Source organism: Nuphar pumila, chromosome 8 (genome assembly GCF_984573655.1).
Source record: "Nuphar pumila chromosome 8, dmNupPumi1.hap1.1, whole genome shotgun sequence".
NCBI classification, from domain to species: domain Eukaryota; kingdom Viridiplantae; phylum Streptophyta; class Magnoliopsida; order Nymphaeales; family Nymphaeaceae; genus Nuphar; species Nuphar pumila.
The window spans coordinates 34,029,757-34,055,204 of NC_143256.1; the positions used below are offsets into that span (position 1 = coordinate 34,029,757).

A 25,448-nucleotide genomic window follows, 5' to 3' on the forward strand; every position below is an offset into this window, starting at 1 on the left:
TGCCCTCGAAGTACCCTCTGAGGTCCCTTCAAGCCTTCAGAAGTGCTCTCAGAGAGCCTTCAGAAAAGCAAAAGTTCAAGAAAACATGCATTATCTCAAGAAGGGACAAGAAGACTCGAAGCACTGAAGCCTTTCCTTTTCTTTTTAGATTAGGGTTTCATTTATTAATTAATCGGGTCTATAATAAGACACTTAATCATTTGTTTAAGCCCTCTGCATAGGACATCACTATCGTAGTTATTTACTTAATTAATTCTTTTTATTTTAGCAATAAAGAGTAGTTTAGCTTGTGTGTTTGAATACAAGTATTTCCTGTTCCCTGAGATCGACCTGAACTCCACCACTAGTGCGAGCCGGTTTTTATATTTTTGGTGTTTGGCTTTCACTGAATTTTCATTAAAAATATTGTTTTAAAAGGGGTTTTCATAAAACTCACACCATTATGTCGCCTCCACCGTCGAAATGCTCCTCTTGACTTTGTTGTATTAGAGCACGTGAATGGGCGGGCTAGATCTCTGTACGTTGTTCTTGTTACTCTGTGGGAAACACAAGGCCATATGGGCTTAAGTACCTCAGAATAAGGGAATGTTGCTATAGGTCTCACTGCTCAGTCGCCCATTTTACAAAACGGTTCACCTTGAAAAGTGTAGTTTGAAATTCGTTACCTATGCAAGTTTTCTTCGTGTACCCGAAGGAGTAAGCAAGAAAGAACATAAACAGAAAACTATCACATACTCAATCTGACTTACCAGTTACACTTGTTTCTTCATGTTAGAAATGTGTAGTTACATGTGCTTTCCTTTTTAGTATATAACTTGTTCTACATTTATATAGACGCCTTACTTTGGTTAAATGTTTCTAAGTGTCTCATCATGATGCACATAGCTTTACATTGCTATTTTTGCTAGTTCTCGTACTTATCACACGATGCATATATGCTCACATGCACATATACTTTGGTTGCATGTTTCTAGCAGTTTCATCGTGTTAGCCGTAGTTCTGTTACGTACTTTTGATTCATGTCATCACTTCTATCATGTTCATGCTTTCCTGAAAATGGTATATTGTGAATGGTTTATCTCAACAACTCGCAAGAGTACTGACCCCATTTTATGGGGATACAGGTGATTGACAGGTTGTACGATGAGGCTCGATGTGCTGCGAAGATTGGATCCCACACTTCTAAAACTTCTCGTGATTCTGACAATCATTTGGGGGAATGTCCCATCTTTTGAGAGACATTATGGAAAGAAATGAATTATACATCTTTCTATCTTATTTTGTAAACCAATGACAATGTGTTGTTTCTACTTATTGGTTCATCCTATAACCCACTCAGAATTTCCAACTGTTTTCTCTTATGATTTTTCGCTTTGCGTAATATTTAAAAAAAAACCTCTTAAAACCAATGGATTTTCCAAGTTAGGATTTTAGGGCGTTACAGTCATTTCCAAAAATGATGATTTTGCCCATATATTCAGATGAGACCGATCAAAACCTAGATTTTGACAAGTTTGAAATCCATATCTATGAAAATACATATTTATTAGAAGTAAGACATTCATAACATGAAAATGCACATCTTTAATTGAAATTCAGCACATTACCAAGTCTAAAAAAGTCAGGATGTTATAGTAGGGCTCGCTAAACACCAAATCAAGCAGGTCTCGTTCAACCTTAGTAGTATTGTTAGATTCTTTGTTTCAGAAAAGTACCACTCTCACTTTGAGTGAAGTCAGCAAAAAGAAATGCTGCATTCACGCTATCGCCTGTCAAACTTTTTTTTTCTCTCTCGAAGTCACGACTAGCTAGGGATGCACACAAGTAGGTTCAAGCTGACTTGGGCTAGCTCGACTCGAGAAGAAGAACTAATTGTTCAAGCTTTGCCTGAGCCGAGCTTGAATGACCTATGCCCGTGAATGGCTCGAGTTAAGATCAAGCAAAACTTGACTCAGCTTGAACTGAACACATTTATAAAAAAGTTTTTAAAAGTTATTTTGAATTTTGTGTCAAAACCCTTCTCTAAAAGAAAGGAAAGTAGTGGGAGTTTAAGCTGGGCCACTTTCAAAGAAGTCCACGGTTTTACTCACTATGGTAAGACCTATTGTGATGACTATGTAAAGAAAAATAATATACATATATAAAATCTAACTTTTTTATAAATAAACTACATGAACCAAGCTTAATATGGTTTATCAAGCCTATTAGAGTTGGACTACCGGTTCAAGCTTTGGCTCATTTGCGTGTACCAAGCCAAAACCCTTATTCAAGCTTGGCTCATTTATTTATTTTAACAAGTACGATCCCATAATAAACGGGTTTAGCCCGAGCTAGCTCGCCTCGTTGTGCATCTTTACGTCAAACTTCTTTCCCTTGGTGTTAAAACGTGGCAGAGAATGGGGTCATGCTGAACATGAGCGTTTTTGCTCATGCCGACATCGTGGCCGTCTGTTTGCATTTTGGATGAATGCCACGTGGTTTTGTTGACTTTTAAACTTTTTAAAATGCAAATCGGATGGCCACGAAGTCGGCTGCTTCCCTTTTAGAGAGGCTCAGCTTAGTGAATTACCGCTTACTCTTCTGCCGTTCACAAAAAATGACCATTTTGGCACACGCAACGCAAGCGGACCCTTCCCGAACACGCACTAGCAAACATTGCGTCTTCGGGGGAGAACACGCAACACCCTCTCCTTCCCGAGGGTTCTACTTCCTGCTTAGCTCTCCCAAATTCCGTATTTTGGAGTACGGACCCTCTACTGTATCCTCTCTCTCCGTAGCAACAAAAGGGTTTCCCGTAAAAAAAAATTAGGGATACAAAAAAAAAGCGAGAAAAAAAATTGGAGAATAAGTTCTTCCGATCTGTCTGGAGAGGCGGTCGGTTCGAGAAGGGGGAAGGGGATTTGCTTTTCCTTTTGTTGTGGGAGATATCTCTGTGTATTATTATTGCTTCCTGGATGGATTTCCATCCTCATCCCTTGCTGTGAGTCCGGTATTGGATGCCCCTGCATAAGATCCTTTTGTTCTATTTATATAGCAAGTTGAAGGTTTTCTTCTGCTTTTCATCCTACTCGTTTATGGTGGAGTTGACTTCTTGATGTCTCTGGTGAGCATTGACCTTTTAGGGTTCTTTCGTGGCTTCATTGTTTTCATCTGCTTTGGTGAAGGGTCCAGAATTTTGACTAAGGAGCTGCTCTTTTAGATTTAGTTTGTGATTTAGGGTTTCATGTTGCGTCAGAAGTTGTTGTTTCAGGGTTTCCTCTCTTCTTTTGTTCTCTTAAATTAGGGAGCCATCGAGAATTTTGGGTGAAACTTGTTAATTTTTTGGTATTTGGAATATATATATTTATGGAAATTTAACAGTTCTTCGGTAGGGTCCTGTTAGGCGTAAATTTGGAATGGTATCCAATTGTGGAAGTTCATACTTCTTTTTTTTTCTGTTGGGTTTTGATACAGAAACTTTTGTGGATCCTCTATTTATTTTTTCTGGTTGGTGATTGATATCTGGTCTTAATTTTCAGTTTTTTCAGGAATGCAGATGTTAAATATCAAGATAGACTGAGGTGGATTTGTGTTGAGTTGCGGTTTTTCCTTTACTTGATCGGGATCTTGGTTTTCGGATGTACAAGCTTATCTCTGTACTTTTGAAAATGGTCCGAAGATGTCAAATTCAAGGGATCAGATTAGAGGAAAACATTTTGCGTGATTAGATTTGGAGTTTCTGGTTATTTTTTGGCCTTTAAGAATGGAAAATCCCTATAGCAACCGTCACCAGGGTGGGAATGACTATTGGCCTTCATCTGAAGAAGCTGCAGCAAGCATGAGCTCTGATTATTTTTTTAATTCTCCCGAACTCATGGATTTGGATAAATATGTGGAACCATGTAATATTATAACTGGGGGCATGGCTCCTGCATTGTTTGGTTCAATTCCCATTTCACCCTCGAACAGCTTTGCTACTCCCCATGATGTACTGCCGCCTGTAGAGAATGGTCCTTTTAGTATGGCAGGCTCTTCTTTGAACTGCATGCCAACTTCAAATGGTGCAAATTCTACCATGATGCTTAAGCCAATCGGACTGCCAAATTCTCCAGTTGACATGGCATCTAACGTGCTTGCCGCTGGGAGTGTTCTAGCAAACAACAGAGTTGGAAATATATGCTATGGTGCTTTGACCACTCGACCTCAGCAATACGATGCCAATAAGTTTGTTTCTCAATGGCCTCAGAGTGTCTTCCCAGATCAGCAGTTGACCAAGAAAGTAGATTCAAGTCCCAGACAATCAGCATTTCAAGGAGGCAATTTGGGTCGCCATTTCAGTCCAACAGCACAGAGTGTGAGTGAGGAAAACAACCAGGATAAGGTGGTTGATTTGTCAACCAATAAGGGGAATGAAATAATTTCTAGACCACTTGGATTGTCGCTAGCCGAGAGGGTGCTGAAGGCACTTTCACTGATTAGGGATAGATCTGGCACGGGCATTCTCATGCAGGTTTGGATGCCTATTAAATTGGGAGACAAGTATGTCCTCAGTACATATGATCAACCCTATTTGCTAGATCGGATCCTTGCTGGGTATCGTGACATTTCGAGAACATTTACCTTCTCAGCAAAAGATGTTCCGGGTGCATTCCTGGGGCTTCCTGGACGTGTTTTCATTTCTCAAATGCCAGAGTGGACTTCAAATGTCAGCTATTACCATGAGGATGAGTACTTGAGAGTGAATCATGCTGCTAAGCATGATGTGCATGGTTCTCTTGCTCTGCCTATTTTTGAGCCACATAAACAATCTTGTTCTGCTGTGCTGGAACTTGTGACAACAAAAGAGAAATCTGATTTCGGTTCTGACATAGAAAGTGCTTGCCATGCTCTTCAGGTTTGTTCTAGCATGTGCTTTCTCTTTTACTTTAAAAGTAGTTTTCTTCCTAGTAATCATGATCTCTTCCCCACCCAAACCCTTATTTTTGTAGTTTCTAATGAGGGGCTTCTGCAGTTGCAATAGACTCGACTTTTGGCTAGTTATACTGTCGAACTTATTTGCATATCGTATATGTTATCCAATTATGTGTACTGTTTCTTGTTGTTTTAACTGATTTCACCATTTGAAGTTACATGTGCTAGAAACCTTTCAAGAGGTTTGTTGCCTTCATGCTCATATGCACACATTTTCTAAATTGTTTAATATATTGGTCACCCTTTTTTGCAGTATAAAAAAAGGAAGAAGTTTTTGTGGTTCATTTGTTTTCATTTACGCGAAATTTGCACAAGTTTTGATGGTTTCTCATTTCCATTGTGTTTTTAGGCTGTCAACTTAAGAAGCTGGGAAGGCCAGCTGCATTCAGAGGTACTTTGTTGAGATTGTGCTTAGTTATGTGGTTTTGAATGTTTCAGATGCAATATATGCTCAGCAAGCTTATTGCCTTTTTTTTTAACGTTGGTTTTCAGAACCACACAGAGGGCCATCTAACTACCTTGAGGGAGATAGCTGACATTTTGAGAGCCATTTGTCACGCACATAACTTACCCCTTGCGCAGACGTGGACTCCTTTTATTCCCACAAATGTAATTAATGGCACATACAAGAGAATGAAAGATGGTTCTATGTCTCAGAAAACATTGATAGGCATCCAAGAATCTGCTTGCTATGTGAATGATGTTATGATGGAGGGGTTTTTTCATGCATGTTTGGAGTGTTACCTGGAGAAAGGTCAAGGCATTGTTGGGAAAGCGCTTCAATCAAATCATCCCATTTTCTCGAGAGATGTGAAGGGTTTTAGCATAAGAGAGTATCCACTTGTACACCATGCTCGTCGTTCTGGTTTAAATGCTGCTATTGCGATTAGGATAAGGAGTACTTGTACTGGCAACTTCGACTATATCTTAGAACTTTTCCTTCCTGTCAACTGCAAAATTAGCTCTGAGCAACAACTTTTGTTAGATAGTCTGTCGACCACCATGCAGCGCCTCTCTAGAAGTTTAATAACAGTCTCTGATTCTGAATTACAGGATGATAGATGTGCAGCAGGAAACATTCAGGGAACCACAGGGAAGTTTTACCCTTTAATGGGTATGTCTGGGAAGATGTCTCAGCAAACTCCAAATAAGGATCTGGATTGGAATGACAAGAAAATTAGTCAAATCCCTGGTCCACCAAAGGAGAAGAAAGAAGCACACGTTGATCATGAGCAGGTATAGGGGGTATTATTATCCAGCTGAATAATTAGTTTGCTCCTTTCCCGTAGATTGGCATCTCATTCCTTGGTGATTTTCCTGTCTGCCATGATTGTGACTCCCCTGTTTTTCTTGTATTTTACTTTCATGCCCCACACAGACGTGGATATGGAACATGGTAGGATTCAAGCTTTTAAGAAAATTAGAATGCAGGGACATGTATACATGTGTGTGTGTGTGTGTGTGTGTGTGTGTGTGTGTGTGTGTGTGTGTGTGTGTGTGTGTGTGTGCACAGTTATGCATTGTGAGCTAAAATGAAATTACAAACATAATTGTGCTTGTAATTGTACAAATAATGAGTTGGCAATATCAACTTTCGAAAAGAAACCAATAATTTGTAACAGAAAACTATAAAATAGCAAAACACATAATTTTGGGTCTTGTATCATGATTCATCATTCATCAATTATACGTTTAGGACAATAGTCTGCATCAACAAAATGAGGCAAAAATAAGAAAACCTCATTGAAAACAATTACAAATCAATGTTTACTTTTTCATCTCTTTAAGCCTTGCACATGGATTTGACCACATCCAGAACATGTTGAGCCTAATGCAATTCCTAATGTTTGTCCTGTATGTTTGTTTTAACCTTAAATTGACTATTCTATTGCGTGTGTGTGTGTGGTGCACCCACATATTTTATCTCATATAGCCATAAAAGTTAAGAGAAAGAAGAAGCAAGATAGGAGAGACAAACTAGAAACTTCATTAGCTAGAAAAATAACAAAGGGAATACAACATATAGGGGACGATCCCCTTTGCTACATTAGAAGACAAATGTAGTTGACTTCTAACCTCCTAAAAAAGGCAAAAGTGCCCCTTATAAATAATCTTATATACACTTGGGTAAGGGAAGCACCAAAGATAGTAATACATACTACTCTTCGACACCCCCTCAAACTTGAGATGATGCTGGAGGAATCATCCCAAGTTTGAAAAAGAATGTTTGAAAGTGCACAACAGACAAATTCTTTGTGTAAACACATTTGCGATTTGCTCTTTTGAGCTCACATGCATCAAAGCTATGATCCCATCCTCATAAGTTCTCTTGCTAAAGTGACAATCAGTCTCAATATGCTTCGTCCTTTCATGAAATTCTGGATTTTTAGCAATATGAATGACACTCAAATTGTCACAAACTCACAATACAAGGAGGTCCTCCCAGAAATTGTAATACCAACTTCTTCTAATGGCCATCTTATCCATATGATTTTTGCAGTAGCCTGTGCCATGGTCCTATAGTAGACAAGGAAACTCATTGTTGTTTTTTGCTCTTCCATGAAATCAAGGAGCTTCCAAGGAATACGAAAAATTTGGTAGTCGAAAGACGATCTCTAGTCGATCAACCATTTCAAAGATTGTAAGCTCAACATAGGTGTAGATTAGGGCTAAATAAGCACGATGCTGAGGAAGAAAGGAATCATAGGACACAAAACAGGTAGGAGGCACAAAAAATTCTAGAGCTTTTACATACTTGAGGAGGTGATGAGATATGATAAGACTTTGAGTTTGTGTGCTATGGACCAGCTAGGAGGGAATTAGAATTGGCCTCCATGGTCCTCGAATCTTCGACTTCAACCTGATCTAAGAATGGTATCTTATGCCTTTGAGTATAAGTTTGCCCAAATCTATTCTTTCTCCCTTGAGATGCGAGGTTTCGGGTCTTGATCCAGATCCAGACCCAAGTTGATGTCTTTGGATCTTTGGGTTTTATTTGTAACAATTTATAACTCTTTCCATTATTGCCCCTTTTTTATGTGTTATTGTGTATAATAAATAGGGGTATTATTGTAATATTCCATAATTAGTGATATAAAGAGACCTGCGACCTACCAAGGAAAGGTGTGCAAATCAGTTTGTTGCAGCTCCTATTCTCCTCTCTCTTATCTTCCTTCTTGCTGTCGGTGACTCGATCTGACTTTACAGTCCCAGCCCCTTCCCTTAGTCCTGGCCCAGCCAAGAACCCACCTAACCTGTGTGGACCCAGTTAGGCTCCGTTTCAGCCCGCTGATAAAAGCAAAATCTAGACCGACTTTGAACAATCGTATCTCTCTAACCATACCTCAGTTGAACCTCAAATTTCAACACTCACGTGTCCCAGCAAATCCTTCAAAAATCAGCCCCAAACTCTGACCTAGTTAGGAGAACCAACCTCTTTATCGAACGCTGCCATACCTGAAACCCATACTTGACCCTATTTTTTGTCTCTTGTTCCCGACCTCATAACTCTAGAACCCCATGGAATTAGACCCTAAAATTTTAACCTGACCTTCCCCAACATGTCTAAATCAATCCCTGGAAATTTGAGATTTTTCTGCCCAACCAATTGGGAGTTCTGATTTTTTTAGTAAAATTTGTCGGAACCCGACATAACCTGTTTTTTGTTTTACCTGGTTTTGACCCATTTGACCTAAGCTTGAACCTAGTCCGAACTCCGAACCTGTGGGCCCAAGAATGTAACACATTTGATAGCCTCGAGTAGTTTAGGTGGGTCTAAGTTGGTAGTGTCTAAACATGTATAGGAGTGGAATTTGTAGGTTGGCAAAGGGTCATGCCTTGCCATTTAGGTTGAGAGATAGTCCCTTTGAGCGTGTACACTCAAATATATGGGGTCCCTCACCCATTTTGTCCAAGGGTAGTTCATCATAGTTTGTCATTTTTATAGATGATTGTATAATTTTTATATGGGTTTATTTCATAAATTATAGAAATGAGCTTTTTGATATCTTTAAGAAATTTTGTGTAATGGTTGAGACTTGTTTTTCTGTCAAAATTAAAGTGTTAAGTACTGATTATGGTGAAGAGTATATTAGTACTATATTTGAATTTTTTTGCAAGAAAGGAATTGATCACCAGAAAACATGCCCATGTACTCTTGAATAAAATGGTGTGGCAGAAAGAAAGAACAAACACATCTATTAAATGTTTACTCTTTGGTGAAAATGTGCCTAGGGAATATTGGGTGGATGCAGTGTGCATGACAATATATCAAATTAATTTTATGTCGTCAAGAGTACTGAAAGACATATCTTCATTTCAAAGATTGCATGGTTTTGCTCTAAATTATAAGATGATGAAGATTCTTGAGTGCACATGCTTTGTTCCTTTGCTTAATAGATACAAAAACAAGTCTCGTTTTGCGAATTGTTGTGTTTTGGGATTTTCTTATCGGCAAAGGGAAGGCGGCTCGCATGCTTGAATAACCTCAATCTTCTTGGGGCTTGCAAATTATTATCGACCCTTCATCAAGGGGTATTCGTAGATTGCTACTGCGCTCACTGATCTGTTAAAGACAGACAAACCATGGCTATTGTCTGATGCTTGCCAAAAGGCTTTTGATGGGTTGAAACATGTCCTGATAGAGGAACCAGTGATGAAGTTGCTTGACTGTCGGCAACCATTTGAAGTGCAGACCGATGCGTCTGATTTTGCTGTTGGAGGAGTGTTGCTTCAAGAAGGACATCCCATCGCATTTGAAAGCAGGAAGTTGAATGACGCTAAGCGTTGATACACTGTGCACGAGCGCGAGATGTTGGCGGTCGTGCACTGTCTTCGCACATGGAGACACTATCTTTTGAGATCACAATTTATTGTGCGCACTAACAACGTTGCGACAAATTACTTTCAGACTCAGAAGAAGTTGAGTCCAAGGCAAGCGCGCTGACAGGATTTCTTGACAAAATTCGATATGGTCCTCGAGTATAAGCCAGGCAGGACCAATGTTATGGCCGACACCTTGAGTCAGAACGCAGAACTCACAACTTTGCTCGCTTGGGACGGCAGTGTGAGCCAACCAACGAGTGATCTTCTTGAACAAGATCACCAGTCAGGAAAGCTGATTAGAGAAGGACTCTATCTGTAACACCCCAAAATTTCAAACTTTCAAACCTTTCAGAAACCTGCAAGAAACTAGAAAAAATCTCTTCCCTTTCATAGTTTATTTATGTAATAAGTGAAAGATAATTCTTTTGTTGAATATAGAAAGGCAAGCTGACAACTTTGGGCACGTTAGCTAAAAGAACAAAAACTCACTACGCATGTTACTTGCAAAACACTTGGAAACGCCACTTTCATTTAAAGAAGTTCCCAAATAGTACAAAATTCGAATATCCCAAGGAAAATCCGTGACAAAACCCAAAAACGTTCAGGACGCGAGCTAAAAGCAGGAAAAAAAAATCTTGAAGCCATCTTGCAATCACGTCATCGCCCGTGGTGTACCTAATCATCACCTGTACCCATAGAATGGGTTAATTTCATGAAAAACTTGTAGGTGCACAAGAGAGACTACAGAAAATTGAATTAAGAGCATTTACTTCAGCATGCTAAGCAGTTTAAAGCAGATTAATAGTTAAACAGGTAAGCAGTTCAAAGCAGGTAAGCAGTTTAAAGCAAGTAAGCAATGCAACTGTCAAACGCAGCATGACGATTCATTTGATTGTAAACTATGAACTACCACGCAACTAGCAAGTCTTATGACTCATCAACCAGTGTGAACAGACTTATGTTTCGATATTACTGGCCTGCGGGTACGTGCATACGAATCGTAGAAACAACTGAGACTATTCCGGGCGTTTATTATTCTATGTATCTTCAATAACCCGAATAACTAGTTGAGTCCGCTCCTAAGGGAACAACTTTAAGCCGAGAGAGGATTTCTCAAAGGCAGTTACTTGGCAACGAATGCATCCAACTTTTGCAGAAGTTCATGGGATCTATCACCTAGGATAATGTCTGTTTGTCCCTCCCCCTAACTCCAATGACTAGGGAGGCCAGATCTTTGCCCGTGGGGTGGTTGTTAACAACTTGTCTATTAGAGTTTTTGTACCGATCCATCCTCTCCCTTGACAGAAACCAAACGGTGAATAAGTGCGTTAGGCGTTGCTTAACTAACCACCCATTCTATATGCTGTGGTCTTTCAGCCACTCGAGCATCTTGCCTATTAAGGCGATCCCATTTTTATGTGTTTACAGCATTGTGCATTTAACACTTTTCGAGGTCGTACGAGCGTCTCATTCGATCATCGCAGTATTAGCGTGCAGTGCACGACTACAAGTACTCTAGGATGAAAGGGATATAGTTCCTCAATAGGAACCTCAACAAAAGTATTTCGCAAAGATGTAATGTTTCTTAAACTTTACTTTTGACATTATTTATCTTTTGAAACAGCCAACAACTTATGCCAACATTTGGCATGCGATTTTTTTAAAATCTCATCCACTATCGTGGTATCTATATGCCTCGTATGACTCGATATCGGCTTCGATGAACGAGATATGAGTTTCTCAACAGAACCCCCGCTAAGAAGTTCGCTCAAGCCCCAATTCAGGGTTACCCGATATATGTTGGATAGACGAACAGAACCAGCCAATCATATCCTTCCAAATACTTCGATTTGGGCAGTCTTTGATGCTTTTACGCAACTCTCTAAATTCTCAAGTCTACTTTGCATGACTGCTCACTTGAAAAGTCAGGATCCCTGCTAGGGATCCCTCTCTTTAGATGATGATGTATCGTTAAGCCCCCGACTCAACTCTAATCGGAAGAGGGAAAGCGGTAAATGCCCCTTGCATCCTCCACGAGGATGCCTTTGTAGGACATGCAATGAGCGAAAACTAGAGCGTCATCTGCAATGGCAAGACAGTAACGAAACATTTGCAAAAGCAAGAGTCTGGGCGCAAAGCGTGACGACAAAGGAAAGACATGAGAGAAAGTAAATGACAAGGATCGTGAAACCGCGCCTTTGAGTTAAATGCGTACTCATATAAATATATATGCATATATATTTATTTAATTATCTTTTTTAGTTAATTGAACTCAATTCAATTGTCCAAGTCCTCCGTGCAATCTTCCCCTACCTCGAGGAGTTACGAGCTTGCTGGCATCTGCGGGTGTAAGCAATTGATGACTCGGGACGCGGGGCGCTAGTGGGATCCGTCGTACGAGCTGCAAAAGCGAGACGTCTTTCATACCCGCTTTATTGAGAACATCAATGGTATACTTATGTTGAGTGAGAGTCATTTCTTCAGAGGTACTGTCAACTTCAACTCCAAGAAAGTACCGTAGTTTGCCAAGGTCCTTCATTTTGAACCTCTGATTCAAGAGATGTTTGACTTCTTCAATGTGCTCATTGGAATTGTCAGGGATGATGATATCATCCACATATATCAACAACAAAGTAATTGTGTCTTGGTTCTTAAATATAAATAAGGAGTGGTCAAGAAGAGATTTCTTAAAACCATATTTTTGTATTTCAAGAGAAAAGCTGTCAAACCACGATCGAGATGCCTGCTTCAATCCATATATCGCCCTTTTTAGTCTGCAGACATATTCTGTAGGATTACTTTCTACGTAACCAGTGGGTTGTTCCATGTAAACTTCTTCTCTCAAATCTCCATGAAGAAAAGCATTCTTCACATCAAGTTGGCTAATGGTCCATTGGTGTTCAATAGCTAAAGAAAGTATGACTCTGATTGTCCCCATCCTCACCACTGGACTAAAGGTTTCATCATAATCATGTCCTTGCTCCTGTGTAAAATCTTTGGCTACAAGTCTCGCCTTGTATCGCTCTATAGTCCCATCTGGTTTATACTTTATTTTGTACACATGTGGTCTTGATACGACATCCCACGTACCACATTCATGTAGAGCTTCCATCTCTTCATTCATTGCTTCAATCCATCTTCTGGAATTTGATGCTTGAGAGAACATTGTGGGTTCATTTTCTTTATTCAAGGCTGTTAGAAAGAGTTGAAAATCTAATGAGAAATTTTCATAACTGACCCACCTTTCAATTGGATAGCGAGAACGTGTGGATCTTCTAGTATCAACGATGTTGGATGTTGAGGATGTGTCCATGTCTGAATCAACTATGGTTGGTGACTCTCTTTCTCGTCGAGTGTAGACAAGGCCTTTATACCTTCTTGGATTCAAAGTTGGGTCTGTATTTTCATGATCAATCATTCCATCAATAGACACAAGTTTCTTATCCTTTTGAGTGCAATTTGAGCAAGCATCACTAGCTCCTGAGAGAAGTTCATAATTCAACCAAGGATAATAAGCCTCAACTTTAGGTTTTGATTCTGAAGAACTAGTACATCGACAATCAAAATTCAATTCATCGAAGATGACATTTCTTGATATTTTGATGCGCTTGCTCACCGGATCATAGCACCTGTACCCTTTATAGTCATCAGCATAACCCACAAACCTGCACTTAAAAGCCTTGTCCTGAAACTTATGTCTCCTTGAACTGTCAACATGGACATAGCATAAACAACCAAACACATGCAAGTCATAGTAGTTGGGGTGTATACCAAAAAAAGACAAGTAAGGACACTTGTTTTCCAAAATAGTCATGGGCAATCGATTTATCACATGAACTGCAGAATGAAAAGCCTCTGTCCTTAAAGTGATCGAAAGATTACTGTCATGCATCGTGCTCATCGCACTCTCAACAATATGACAATGCTTCCTTTCAGCAATCCCATTCTGCTCAGGTGTGTGTGGGCAAGACACCTTTTTCCTTATCTCGTTACTTTGAAGAAAGTTAGTAAAGTCAATGGAAGAGAATTCACCTCCTCCGTCACATTGGAAACTTAGGATGTTTTCAGAAAATTGGTTTTTGACAAAGGAATGGAAGTTACGGAACAACTTGAAAGTCTCAGATTTATGTTTCATGAAAAATATCCAAGAATAGCAAGAATAACTGTCAATAAATAAAAGATAATATCTAGTTCCAGACATGGAAGCAACTGGAGCAGGCCCCCAAACATCAGAACAGATAGTCTCAAAAGGTCTTGAAGCTCTTTTATTGATAGAATGAAATTGTAAAACATGACTCTTACATAAAAAACAACTAGAACATTTGTTGTCATTGACATTTATTCCTAAACTTGACTTGGGAATGAGGTTATTTGAAACAAGCTTTTTAATGAAACTACTACTGCAGTGACCTAGACGACCATGCCAAAGGTTTGGCTTATTGATTTCAGAGACACTAAAAACGCAGGTAGGATTTTCAGAAGGCAACGATGATTGGAGCTTCAAGTTTGGGTCTGCAGAGCGAATATGTGCTGAAGGATCTTCTTGAAAAACATACATATTGCCTTGCCGTTTTCCTCTAGCGAACGTCTCCTTCGTGCAGAGATCCTTAACAAGAACAGAAGAGGGAGTAAATTCAACTGAGGCTTTGATATCATCAACAAGTTTAGAAACTGAAACAATGTTTTTCTTGATATTAGGAGCATAAAGAACCTTTGAAAGATTGATGAAAGATTCAGGCAAGGGTATAATGGAGTTTCCAATATGCGAGACAGAGTGGTGTGATCCATCTCCAGTAACTATACTACTTCTACCAATGTAAGGAACAAGTTTTATGAGCTTACCTGCATCACCAGTAACGTGAGTTGCTGCGCCATAGTCCACATACCAAGTACCTTGCTCATTTTGTTTCAGATTCAATTCTGCTAAGGCTGACAACAACTCTTTTACTTCTCCGTTGGTCCTTGTACTGTCTGTGCCTCTTTTTGCTTCAGTTTGTGTTGATTTTCCTTTATTTAGGGGATTGAACCAACAGTTAGATTTGATATGCCCCTTTTTATTACACAGAAAACAGGTAGGAATTGGCCTCTGTCTTTGTGGGTTGGTATATGAGTTGGGTGTAGGCAATAATCCACGACCTCCATGACCACTTCTCCCTTGTGCTCCCTTTCCCTTGATATCATAGCTTCCTCGTCCTCGTGCATAAGTAACCCCTGTAGCAAGAACTTCTTGTGCCCCAGTATGCATAGATGATTCTTCAGAAAATCCCTTTAGATTCATCTCATATTGTAACAATTTTGCGCGCAGATCTTCAAAGTTGGGCAGCTCAGGTAAACATAACAGGGAAGTGACAATCATATGATAGTCGTGTCCCAATCCACTGAGGGTTTGCTGTACCAAATCTTTATCAGAAATTGTACTTCCAACAACTGCTAACTGATCTGTGATAACCTTCATTTTGTTCAAATATTCCATGATGGTTATGGAATCCTTTCTTAACATTTGAAATTCTCTTTTAAGAAACATAATCCTGGCCTGAGAAACCTGTGAGTATGTCTGAACAAGTCTGTTCCAAAGTTGCATGGCAGTGCAATCATCTGGAATGGCTACAAGAACCTCTTGTGACAGTGTTGATGTAATATAAGCAACAAGCGCTTGGTCTCTTTTCATCCAAGCCACAAATTCAGGATTTCTAACATATACGGTAGTAGATTCCCCTTTGCTGTCCCTTTCTTCTCGTGATATGAACTCAGGAGGAACTGAAATAGATCCATCCAGATGTCCAGAAAGATCCTGACTCCTAATGAAAGGTATGATTTGCCTCTTCCAAGTCAAGAAGTTACCATTATTTAATTTTTCAGACACGAGTTGGCTGAGGAAACTTGAAGAAAGAACTGACTGGCTAGGAAGTGAATCCATGTTTCACAGAATTAAGAATGTGTTCAGCACAATCTGCCTATGCCTGCAGTTTCTGTAATTTTTTTTTTTTTTTTTTTTGCAGGAACTGATTCAGATCGATGGCTATCAGATTGCAGAAACTAATTCAGATTGCTGATATGAAACAGAAATTGAATGTCAATCAGATTTCTGATTTGTATATGAAATGGAATATCGGATATGAAAATCCCAAAAATATCAATGTGAATATGAATTCCCACTATGTATTGACACAATGAGAATGTATCGGCTTGATCAGATCTGATCAAGGATGCAGCTGAATCAAAATAGGGCCCTGCGTGATTAGATCACGCTGCACTCAAAAGCGATAAACTGGGTATGTTAGTGACAGAATGAGGAAAGTGTAGGGATGAAGAAAAGGTATTTTCAACTAGGGATTTGGGTCGAAAATCTGGGCTGAATCACTCAAGAGACAGAAAGAAAACTGTGGGGAACCAAGGTTCGACCACCACCGAAGTAAAAGAAAAATAAAAAGGGACGGAAAGAAAACTGTGGGAAGAAAAAGTCAGATCTGATTATCGTCAGATCTGATTGATATCAGACCTGATTGATATCAGGTCTGATTGATATCAGGTCTGATTGAGAAGAAAAGAATGTGGGGAAACCAAAGATGGGTCAGTCGTGAACCAAAAAAAAAAATAGATGAAATAAGGGACTGAAGAATATTTTCTTGACTTAGAAGAGGAAATCGAGAAGGGATAGATCTATCAGACGTACCTTTGAGATCGATTCCAGTTTCAACTGAAGCGTGGCTCTGATACCATGTCAGATTTTGAATCTCCAGGTCCTTCCACGCGTGAGAGCTGAAAAACAGAGAGAGAGATAGAGAAAGGGAGAGAGAAGTTGGGAGAAACCGATGCCCTCATGTATTAGGGTCGGCTGCTGTGTATATTCCTTTATAATAACATGTGATTACAAAATTAGGGTACTAAAATACCCTCATTACAATAACCAATATTACATAATGCCATTAATGAAGAAGTGGATGTCACGGGTCTGGATCTTCAGATCCATGACCCGTAACCAGAGAAAACACTTCTTTTCACAAGGATCCAAATCCAATTTGACACATATTAGGTTTTCAGTCTTTCTCCCTTTACGTGCAATCAAACATTATAAGAATTTTCCATCACTTTTCTTGGCACAATTCAAACACTGAAAACATTTTGTCCCGGTGACAATTTGTCCATGGAACAGGTTGGCTTGGAAATGTTTGATGATAATTGTAGACAATACCAAACTTTATTTCGACAGCAGTTGCCCTTTGGTGGTCTTGGCCAGATGTCTGAGTTTCAATGTAAAGCATACAGCTGCATATTTTTTTTTTATTAATACTAAAATTTGACTTTGTAAGGAATCCTGATATATGTTTTCTAGATCTAAGTTTGACCTTTGAACTAATGGATGATCCCTCTACTGTGGGTTGTGGCTTGGACTTGTCCATTGGGAGTAAGTGCTGAAATGGATGCCATTATTGTATTGCAGGTTATGCTTGATCATAAGAAGCAGTGGGACCGAAAGCGCAGTTCAGTGGAGAAGAATATAAGTTTGAGCCTTCTTCAGCAGTATTTTTCTGGTAGCCTTAAAGATGCTGCTAAAAGTCTTGGTGGTATGTTTCCATTGACAAATCTACCCTTATTTTTCAATAGATTGGATTTTTTTCAGACATTCTGTATTTTTTTGTGATTGTATGTGCTTTGGATAAATTGTGCAGCAAGCGTTTACTGCTTAAAGTTCATAATGAACGCTTTTATGAATGGTGTTTAATGTTACATAGAAGCAAGTTGTGTAAAAGAAGGTATTTAGTTTGATGCCTTTCAGTTACAATTGGGGCATGTTTGCTTTGGTCACAGGTGGGGATGAACAATCACAAGTCACAGCTGAGAAACTAGAAGCTGTAATTGTTGGTCACAAAGTCAAATCTTGTGACAAACTTTTTCAAGATTTAAGGCAAAAAAAATCACAGCTGGAAATCACAATCACAACTTGGTACTTTTCTCATGTTTCACTAAACTTGAAAAAGTGTTGTGATTGTGATTTACAATAAATCACAGGATCTTGAGAAAATCCAAGAATGACGGGGCATTGCAAACATTCCCTTGGTGTGAAGTTGTTTCTGGTAAATGACACAAATGCTCTATTATTTTCTACTTGAAGGGAAACATAAAATTTGTTTTTGCATTTGGCATTGCACGCTCATGCCAGATTTTGGTTAGAAGTCAAGAACCAAAGAGGCCAAGTTGAAGCCGTCTTTAAAACCTCCAATTTAACCAAATGGTGATTTAGAAAACTTTGATTTCATCAATATGAACTCTTTCCTTCAGGCCCTTCTGTTCAACGAATGCATCATTGACAAGCATATGCTATTGATAAACAGTTCAATGATTTTCTTGTTTAAGTAGTATTAGGATGAGTGTCTGAAGGCTGTTTTTATTGAAGAAAAATGCACAAAAGTTGAACATTATAAGTGGCAAATGACTGGATGCCCCTAGCTAATCAAAGCCTAACACCACTGTTGTATTTTTTTCAAAGCCTGATGAAGATTTAGTTACAATTTACATGCTAAATTTTGTTGAGAAATTCCCTCTTTATATATTTGATTGTTAAGATATTCCTTGAAATGTTCTTGACAATAGAAAATGGTTAAGTACTGGATGAAGCTTATTAGTGGTTGGCTCAGTTGTTTCAGTTGTCTTTTTTCTTTTTTAATTCATTGATAAAGAAATTTTGGAAAAGCTCCACATATATGTTAGTTATGGGGATGGGGATTTCGTGCTTGCAGTTTGCCCAACCACACTAAAAAGAATATGCAGACAACATGGAATCTCAAGATGGCCATCACGCAAGATAAACAAGGTTAATCGTTCACTGAAGAAACTCCAGCTTGTCCTTGACTCAGTAAAGGGAGCAGAGGGAGCTCTGAGGTTTGATGCCATCACTGGAGGTTTATTTGCATCTGTTTCTGGGCCTCGAGATACAGAATCCCATGGGCATAATTCATCCGGTTCTGATGAGATGAGCCCTTTATCTCTAAGATCTGATTTACCTGCTACGCAAGGAATGCCAGCATATTCTAACCGTGCAACTGTAGGAGGCCAACAGTTTACAAAGAAGCTAGGGATTCATAGAGCACATGAAAGTGGATGCAGGTTAGCTTCATCTAAAAATAGAATTCCTTCCAGCATGTCAGAATGTGATGATGAACAAGGCAGGGTTTCTGCTTCTGATGATGGTGATCCTTTTGCTGCTGGCTTTGGGTGTGGACCATCATGGCAACCTGACGGTGAGGGAAAGCCAGAGACTCTGTTAATTGAAAGATCGGGTGGAACATCTCTCTTAAAGGAGAAGTGCAACAAGATAAGCTGTAATGAACATATCGCTAGTTTTGAAGGGCCTGACCATATTACGTCTAGGAGCCCTTCATCTATGGAAGCACAATACAGAAAGGATTGTGGAATTCATGCTGTGGATGGTGTGGTAGATTATGAGCAGTTTACTTTGTCAAGCACAACAGACTCATCTGATTCATTGATGAATGACAGTGAATCAAGCTCTCCAACTTTAATCTCACATGGCAGGCCCAAAAATAAGCGGAACATGAAAGATGGTAGTTCAAGAATTACAGTGAAGGCTACATATAAAGGTGACACGGTAAGGTTCAAGTTTGCATTTTCTCTAGGATGTGTGCAGTTGTTTGAGGAAGTTGGTGGACGGTTCAAGCTGTCTACTGGAACATTTCAACTCAAATATCTTGATGATGAGGATGAGTGGGTGATGCTGGTGAATGATGATGATCTTCAGGAGTGTGTTGAGATAATGGACTCCATTGGAGCTAGCAGTCTTAAGCTTTTGGTCCGAGATTCACCTTCTGTGATGGGTAGCTCTAGCAGTACCAGCAGTTTGTTGGGCTGAAGGTTCTTATGAAGGGTTTTGAGGCTTTCCTGTCTAAACATCCCACAGTGGCTGGTTTGTGTGGGTCCTCACTGAGGTGAATTTGTTCCTGCCTCTGCTTTTCCATATGGGTGATCTCGCTATGCTTTTTTGGTGGAGTATGTATGATCCCTGTTTATCCCTTTCTTCAGGATAATCTGGATGCTTCCCGGATCACAATGTCTGTAAGAATAGCTTCCAGTATCGAAGCTTCAATCTCTATAATGGGTGATTTGGAGTGGATATGTTAGGATACAATCACAAAGAGTTTCTGACTGTTATTCAGCAGGTCTTGGGTGAGGGTAAGACAACCCTGATGATATGAACTTTTTGTTTGCCTGTGTAAATGTTGTAGCTTTGGGGAGGATTGTAACATATAGTTTTCCATATCCGACATCGTGTACAAAGTTACTGTAAATAAAATATGACATCCATACAATCTTGTTTTCATCTGGTCTTTCTCTTGATGAATAACGCCGGTGCTGCTTGGTGGTTTAAATCCACAACAAAACCAGATAGACAGTGAAGAGTGTTTAAAGTGTCCTTTAATAGCTTTCTGATGGTCTCGCAGAAACTGATCAAACCCAAGCTGTATTCCAATTGTTTTTTTTTTCGGGGGAGAAAGCTGTGTTCCAATTGTTAAGGACTAAGTTAACAGAAAATATCACTAGATTTGTGCACCCACAGACTAACTTGGAATTTTGTAAAAGTCTTAACGCTTTTAGGAGGTAGCCATTATTTCTAGCCTTTATCGCCGTTATTTTCTGACAGGAATGATTTGATTCTTGTATGGGTTTATGGAATACGCCATCTCTTTAGCTGATTGCCGATCAGGCGAGACTGTCTTAAGCAAAATGTTGTGTCTAACTTGACGGCAATTGCGCACAAATTATGGAGCTCAGTATTAAAGTCCATATTCGTTGGGAGTCCAAATGTATATTTACAAAGTTTGCCTTTATTCTAGTTGGTTACCCTTGATTGACAACTCTAGGCCTATTGGTCAAATCAGCTTTAAAGCAAAAACCTGATTTATGCATCATGCGGGTGACCCAATACTCAACTCAGGTTATATGCCCCCCTCCCCCGAAGAGGCATTGTTTGCTATAGTGTGTGTTCGGGGTCCCATAAGCATCACGTATATAAGCTCGTGGGGCTCGTATCCCTGTGTGTGTTGACATCACTTAGCATCAAAGTCCGGTGCGATTGCAAAGACTTAAGTACCCTTTCTCGTCAAGAAATGACGGTTCGAGAAAAGGACAAAAATATCCTCCATTTAAAAAAGTGAAATGACGGTTCAAGATCCTCTATCTAGAAAAGTGAAAACGCCGGTTCTAGAATGATGTTAACTCTTCAAAGTTCAAACATTTCATTTTCGCCCCAAGCAGTAAACATTTGCACCATCTATTGTAACAGAAGCTCCTTTTGTCGTTGTCTACTGCCATCAGACCCTCATTTGCCGTCGTCTGCTTTCACTGAAGCACCATTTGTTGTCGCCGGAGCACCCTTTACTGTTGCCGGAGCAACCTTTGCCTTCGTTTGCTGTCGTCGGAGCACCCTTTGTCGTTATCTGCTGTCGCCAGAGCATCCTTTGTCGTCGTCTGCTTAGTAGCAGCATCGTTGCCATCATCGACTGCGTCTACCTTCTGGGTGTTTCTCCTCCACTGTCGGATTACCAAAACTTGTATCGTTTCAGTGAGTTTCGTGTAAAGTTTTGTTATGCAAACAAATCGATTTGTAAATCCGAATGCTAAATCTTATAACTGGTTTTACTATTCATGCTAAATAACACCTATTTTCATACTAAAACAAATTGATTTATACATATCCACCTTCTGGGTGTCGAAAAATAGTTAGCACAATTTGTTCTTATGAAGCAACAACAATTTATATGTTTGAAACAGTAACGATTTAATGAAATTACAGCGATTTATACTTAAGTTTGAAAAATTGTACAACAATGTTTACGTATGAAGCCCAAACATTACAACGATACGTACTTATGAAGGTTGCGATTTCTATAGCGATTTATATGTTTGAAGCAGTAACGATTTAATAAAATTATCACGATTTGTACTTAAGTTTGATAAATCGTACATCAATGTTTACGCATGAAGCCCAAACATTACAACAATATATACTTATGAAGGTTGCAATTGCTACAATGATTTGTAAGTTTGAAGCAGTAGCGATGTGTATTTATGAAGTTACCTCGATTTATACTTATGCTTGTTAAATCTTACAACGATGTTTACTTATAAAGCCAAATATTGCGATGATTTTTAATGTTGGTGATTGATTGTTTAACAAATGAGATAATTTATAATATTATTACTTAGGGAGGCGGTTGTAACATATAATGATGTGGTTAAATTTATGTGTTGTGTAGGTTAGCAATGTCTAAAGCTCGTCAGACAAGAAATCCTCTGCCATTCGATTTCATGAGACTTAATAAAATGATCCGCCATTCCCATCTATATGAGCGTTATGAAGGGTACCAAACTATAATGAAGTTTGAGAATGATAAAGAAAGGGACAAAGCATTGAAATTGTATTATGCGGAGCAATATCCATCAGATATTGAGGCTGAAGATCAAAGGAAGCATGAAGAAGAACTAAAGATAAAGAAGGATGATGAAGAGAAGAAAAAGCGAAGGAAGACGGAGAATGAAAAGCAAAGGCACATGAAGGAAGAGAGGGAGAAGGAAAGACAAAGGAAGAAGGAGGAGGAGGAGAGGAAGAGGCAAATAAAGAATAAGGAGGAAGAGAAAGAGAAGGAAAGGTAAATGATGAAGATGAAAGAAGAAAGGCAAAGGAAGAAGCATTAGGATGAGGAAGAAAATGAAAGGCGAAGGAAGGAGAAGGAGGACGGGGAAGAGAAGGAAAGGCAAAGGAAGAAGAAGGAGGACTAGGAAGAGAAGAAAAAACAAAGGAAGGAGAAGAAGGCCGGGAAAGATAAAGAAAGAGAAAGGAAGATGCAGGATGAGGAAGAGAAGGAAAGGGAAAGGATAAAGTAGGAGGAGGAAGAAAAAAAAAGGAAAATGAAAAAGGAGGAGAAGGAAAGGTAAAACAAGAAGTAGGAGGATAAAGAGAAGGAAAGGGAAAGAAAAAAGCAGGAAGATGAAGAGAAGGAAATAAAAAGGAAGTAATTGAAAAGCAGATTAGGGAGCCGAAGGAGCGAATGAAGGAAGAAGAAAGTCATAGAATGGAGGGAGGGGATGAAGAGGAGAAAAGTGTGACCAAGGTACATAAATCGATCCTGTCTGTCATGATTTACTGTGATAGTTATTACTATGTATAGTGATTAATGTAATAACAATTACTGTGATAGCAACTACTATGAATGATTTACTGTGATAGCGATTACTATGTATAGCGATTACTGTGAATGATTTACTGTTATAGGTATGATTATGTATAGCGATTATTGTGATAGCGATTACTATGTATAGTGAGTGTGCAATGATTATTATTTATAGTGATTACTGTGTACATCGACGTATAGAAGTACAAATGAGACTAATTTTGATTTGATACGAATAATATGTTATTTTGTATTACAGGGAGGTCACAAGAGAAGTAGAGCACCAGGTGAAAAGCTCAGAGGATGGTGTCAGTGGCCTATAGTTCTATCGTGGTATGGACAGTTGAGTGAATATCAGAAGGATCAATTGAAAAATATGCACTTCAGCAGCCTTCTGGACTAGCATTCTTTTGAAACGTGCTGGAACACCATGACCCACCAGGTAAATAAGTAAAATAATAAGACGAACACATTCCAGTTTGATTTTTTTGAGATCACCATGACCCCAAAAGATGTGGCACAGATTACGAGCCTTAAGTGTCATAGAAGTGCTATCCTATTATAGGATTCAAACTATACCACAAGGGACAAGTGCATGGCCCTTCTAGAAATGTCGATGGAGGACTAGAGGCATTATATTTCTGGTAGAAGCAATTTTACATCGATGAAAGTTTATTTTTTCCGTAATAAATGGGAAGGTCGGTCCGCTACATGTGTATCTGAAAGAGCTGACCAAGAGTTGCACGAATTCCTTCTTTATTTTTTTGGACTTACTTTATTTTCTGATTTATCTGGTTCGAGAATAAGTTACCTGTGGTTGCAATTCTTGGAAGACTTAGATGAAATCAACAACTATGCATGGGGTGTTGCTATACTCACACACTTGTACAATCAACTTTACCATGCGAGTAATGGTACAAAAACCGTCGCAGGGTTTTAGCCATTTGTCCAGGTAGATGTTTATTACATATTTTGTAGTTGTAGACTAAGATAGTTGAAGGTTATATTCTTACTAATATATATAATTTTGTAGGCCTGGTTGTGGGAGCATATTGTCGCCTTGTATCCTCAGTGTGGCCCTGCGATTTGTGGTTTTTCAAAGATCGGTCGGTGGGCTAGAATAAATGTAAAGCAAGATAATGCTAAGTTCATTTTAGATGGTCTGCAATGAAATGAGGTAAATTGTTTAAAATCGTTTACAATCATTTCAACATTTATCAGTCTGCTCATTTTCTGCCAATCAACACTCGATACTCAACCAAAAGATTGTCAGAGATTTATGTTCGGGAAATCGTCAGACTCTATGGAGTGCCGACATCGATCATATCTGATCGTGACCCGAAGTTCACCTCCCACTTCTGGGAGCAGTTGCAGAGAGCCCTGTGGATGAAACTCAAGTTCAGCACAGCATTCCATCCCCAAACAGATGAAAAATTTGAGCGGACCATACAAACTCTTGAAGATATGCTAAGAGCCTGTAAGCTGAAATGGAAAGGTGATTGGGATTCCCACCTAGCGTTGGCTGAATTTGCTTATAATAATAGCCACCACACTAGCATTGGGATGGCACTGTATAAAACCTTGTACGGACGACCCTGTCGATCACCAATCCATTGGGGTGAAGTGGGTGAGCGAACCTTGTACTCGCCCATTGTGTTGCAACACTACACTGAGCAAGTCCACATGACCAGAAAGAAGCTACTAACTGCTCAGAGTCGACAGAAGAGCTACGCAGATCAACGATGTAGGGAGCTCACCTTTGCAGTTGGGGATAAGGTTTTTATCAAGGTTTCCCCAACCAAGAGTGTATACTATTTTAGAAAGAAGGGGAAGCTCAACCCCAGATTTGTTGGTCCCTTTGAAGTTTTGAACCGGATTGGAGAGACTGCCTATCGAGTAGCATTGTCACCGTAATACGTGCAAATACATGATGTATTTCACGTATCAATGCTTAGAAAATATGTTCATGATCCTTCTCACGTCATCCAACATGAAGATATTGACATTCGAGAAGACATGCGATGGAGGAAAAACCAGTGAAGATCATAGTCCGACGGGAGCAAGTGCTAAAAACGAAGGTCATTCCACTTGTTAAAGTGAGATGGCAACATCATGAAATCGGTGACTGCACTTGGGAGCCTAAATCTGATATGCGGGATAAGTATCCTAAACTCTTTGCCTTGTACTCTTAACTGAATTTCGTGGAAGAAATTCCTTTAAGGGGGTAATGATGTAAGACCCACAATTTTTTAGACAAATTCTGAATAAAATTCATGAGGCATTTACTGGTAAAAATAGCATTTTCACTCAAAATGCGAAACAAATCAATTTCTACGAACCAGTTATACTTAAGATATTCGTCACTTTGCGAATATATGCTCAAACACTCTGGAAGTCATAACTTTCTACCTAGATGAAATCAAGAGATTTCCTAGAGCCAACTTTCTTAGTTACGTCAATACGAAGGGAATGACGTACTCAGATTTT

At 39.2% G+C, this 25,448-nt stretch overlaps 1 protein-coding gene across 1 annotated transcript; it reads left to right on the plus strand.

Annotated features, from left to right (window-relative positions):
* Positions 1-2,737: 2,737 nt before the first annotated feature.
* On the plus strand, positions 2,738-20,099 carry LOC149829891 (protein NLP2-like). The gene is made up of 6 exons (XM_090016148.1): positions 2,738-3,103; positions 3,519-4,873; positions 5,300-5,341; positions 5,443-6,186; positions 17,216-17,339; positions 18,513-20,099. The coding sequence occupies exons 2-6, from the start codon at positions 3,743-3,745 to the stop codon at positions 19,640-19,642; spliced, it is 3,171 nt and encodes a 1,056-aa protein (XP_089872274.1). The 5' UTR covers positions 2,738-3,103; positions 3,519-3,742; the 3' UTR covers positions 19,643-20,099.
* The last annotated feature ends 5,349 nt before the right edge of the window (positions 20,100-25,448 follow it).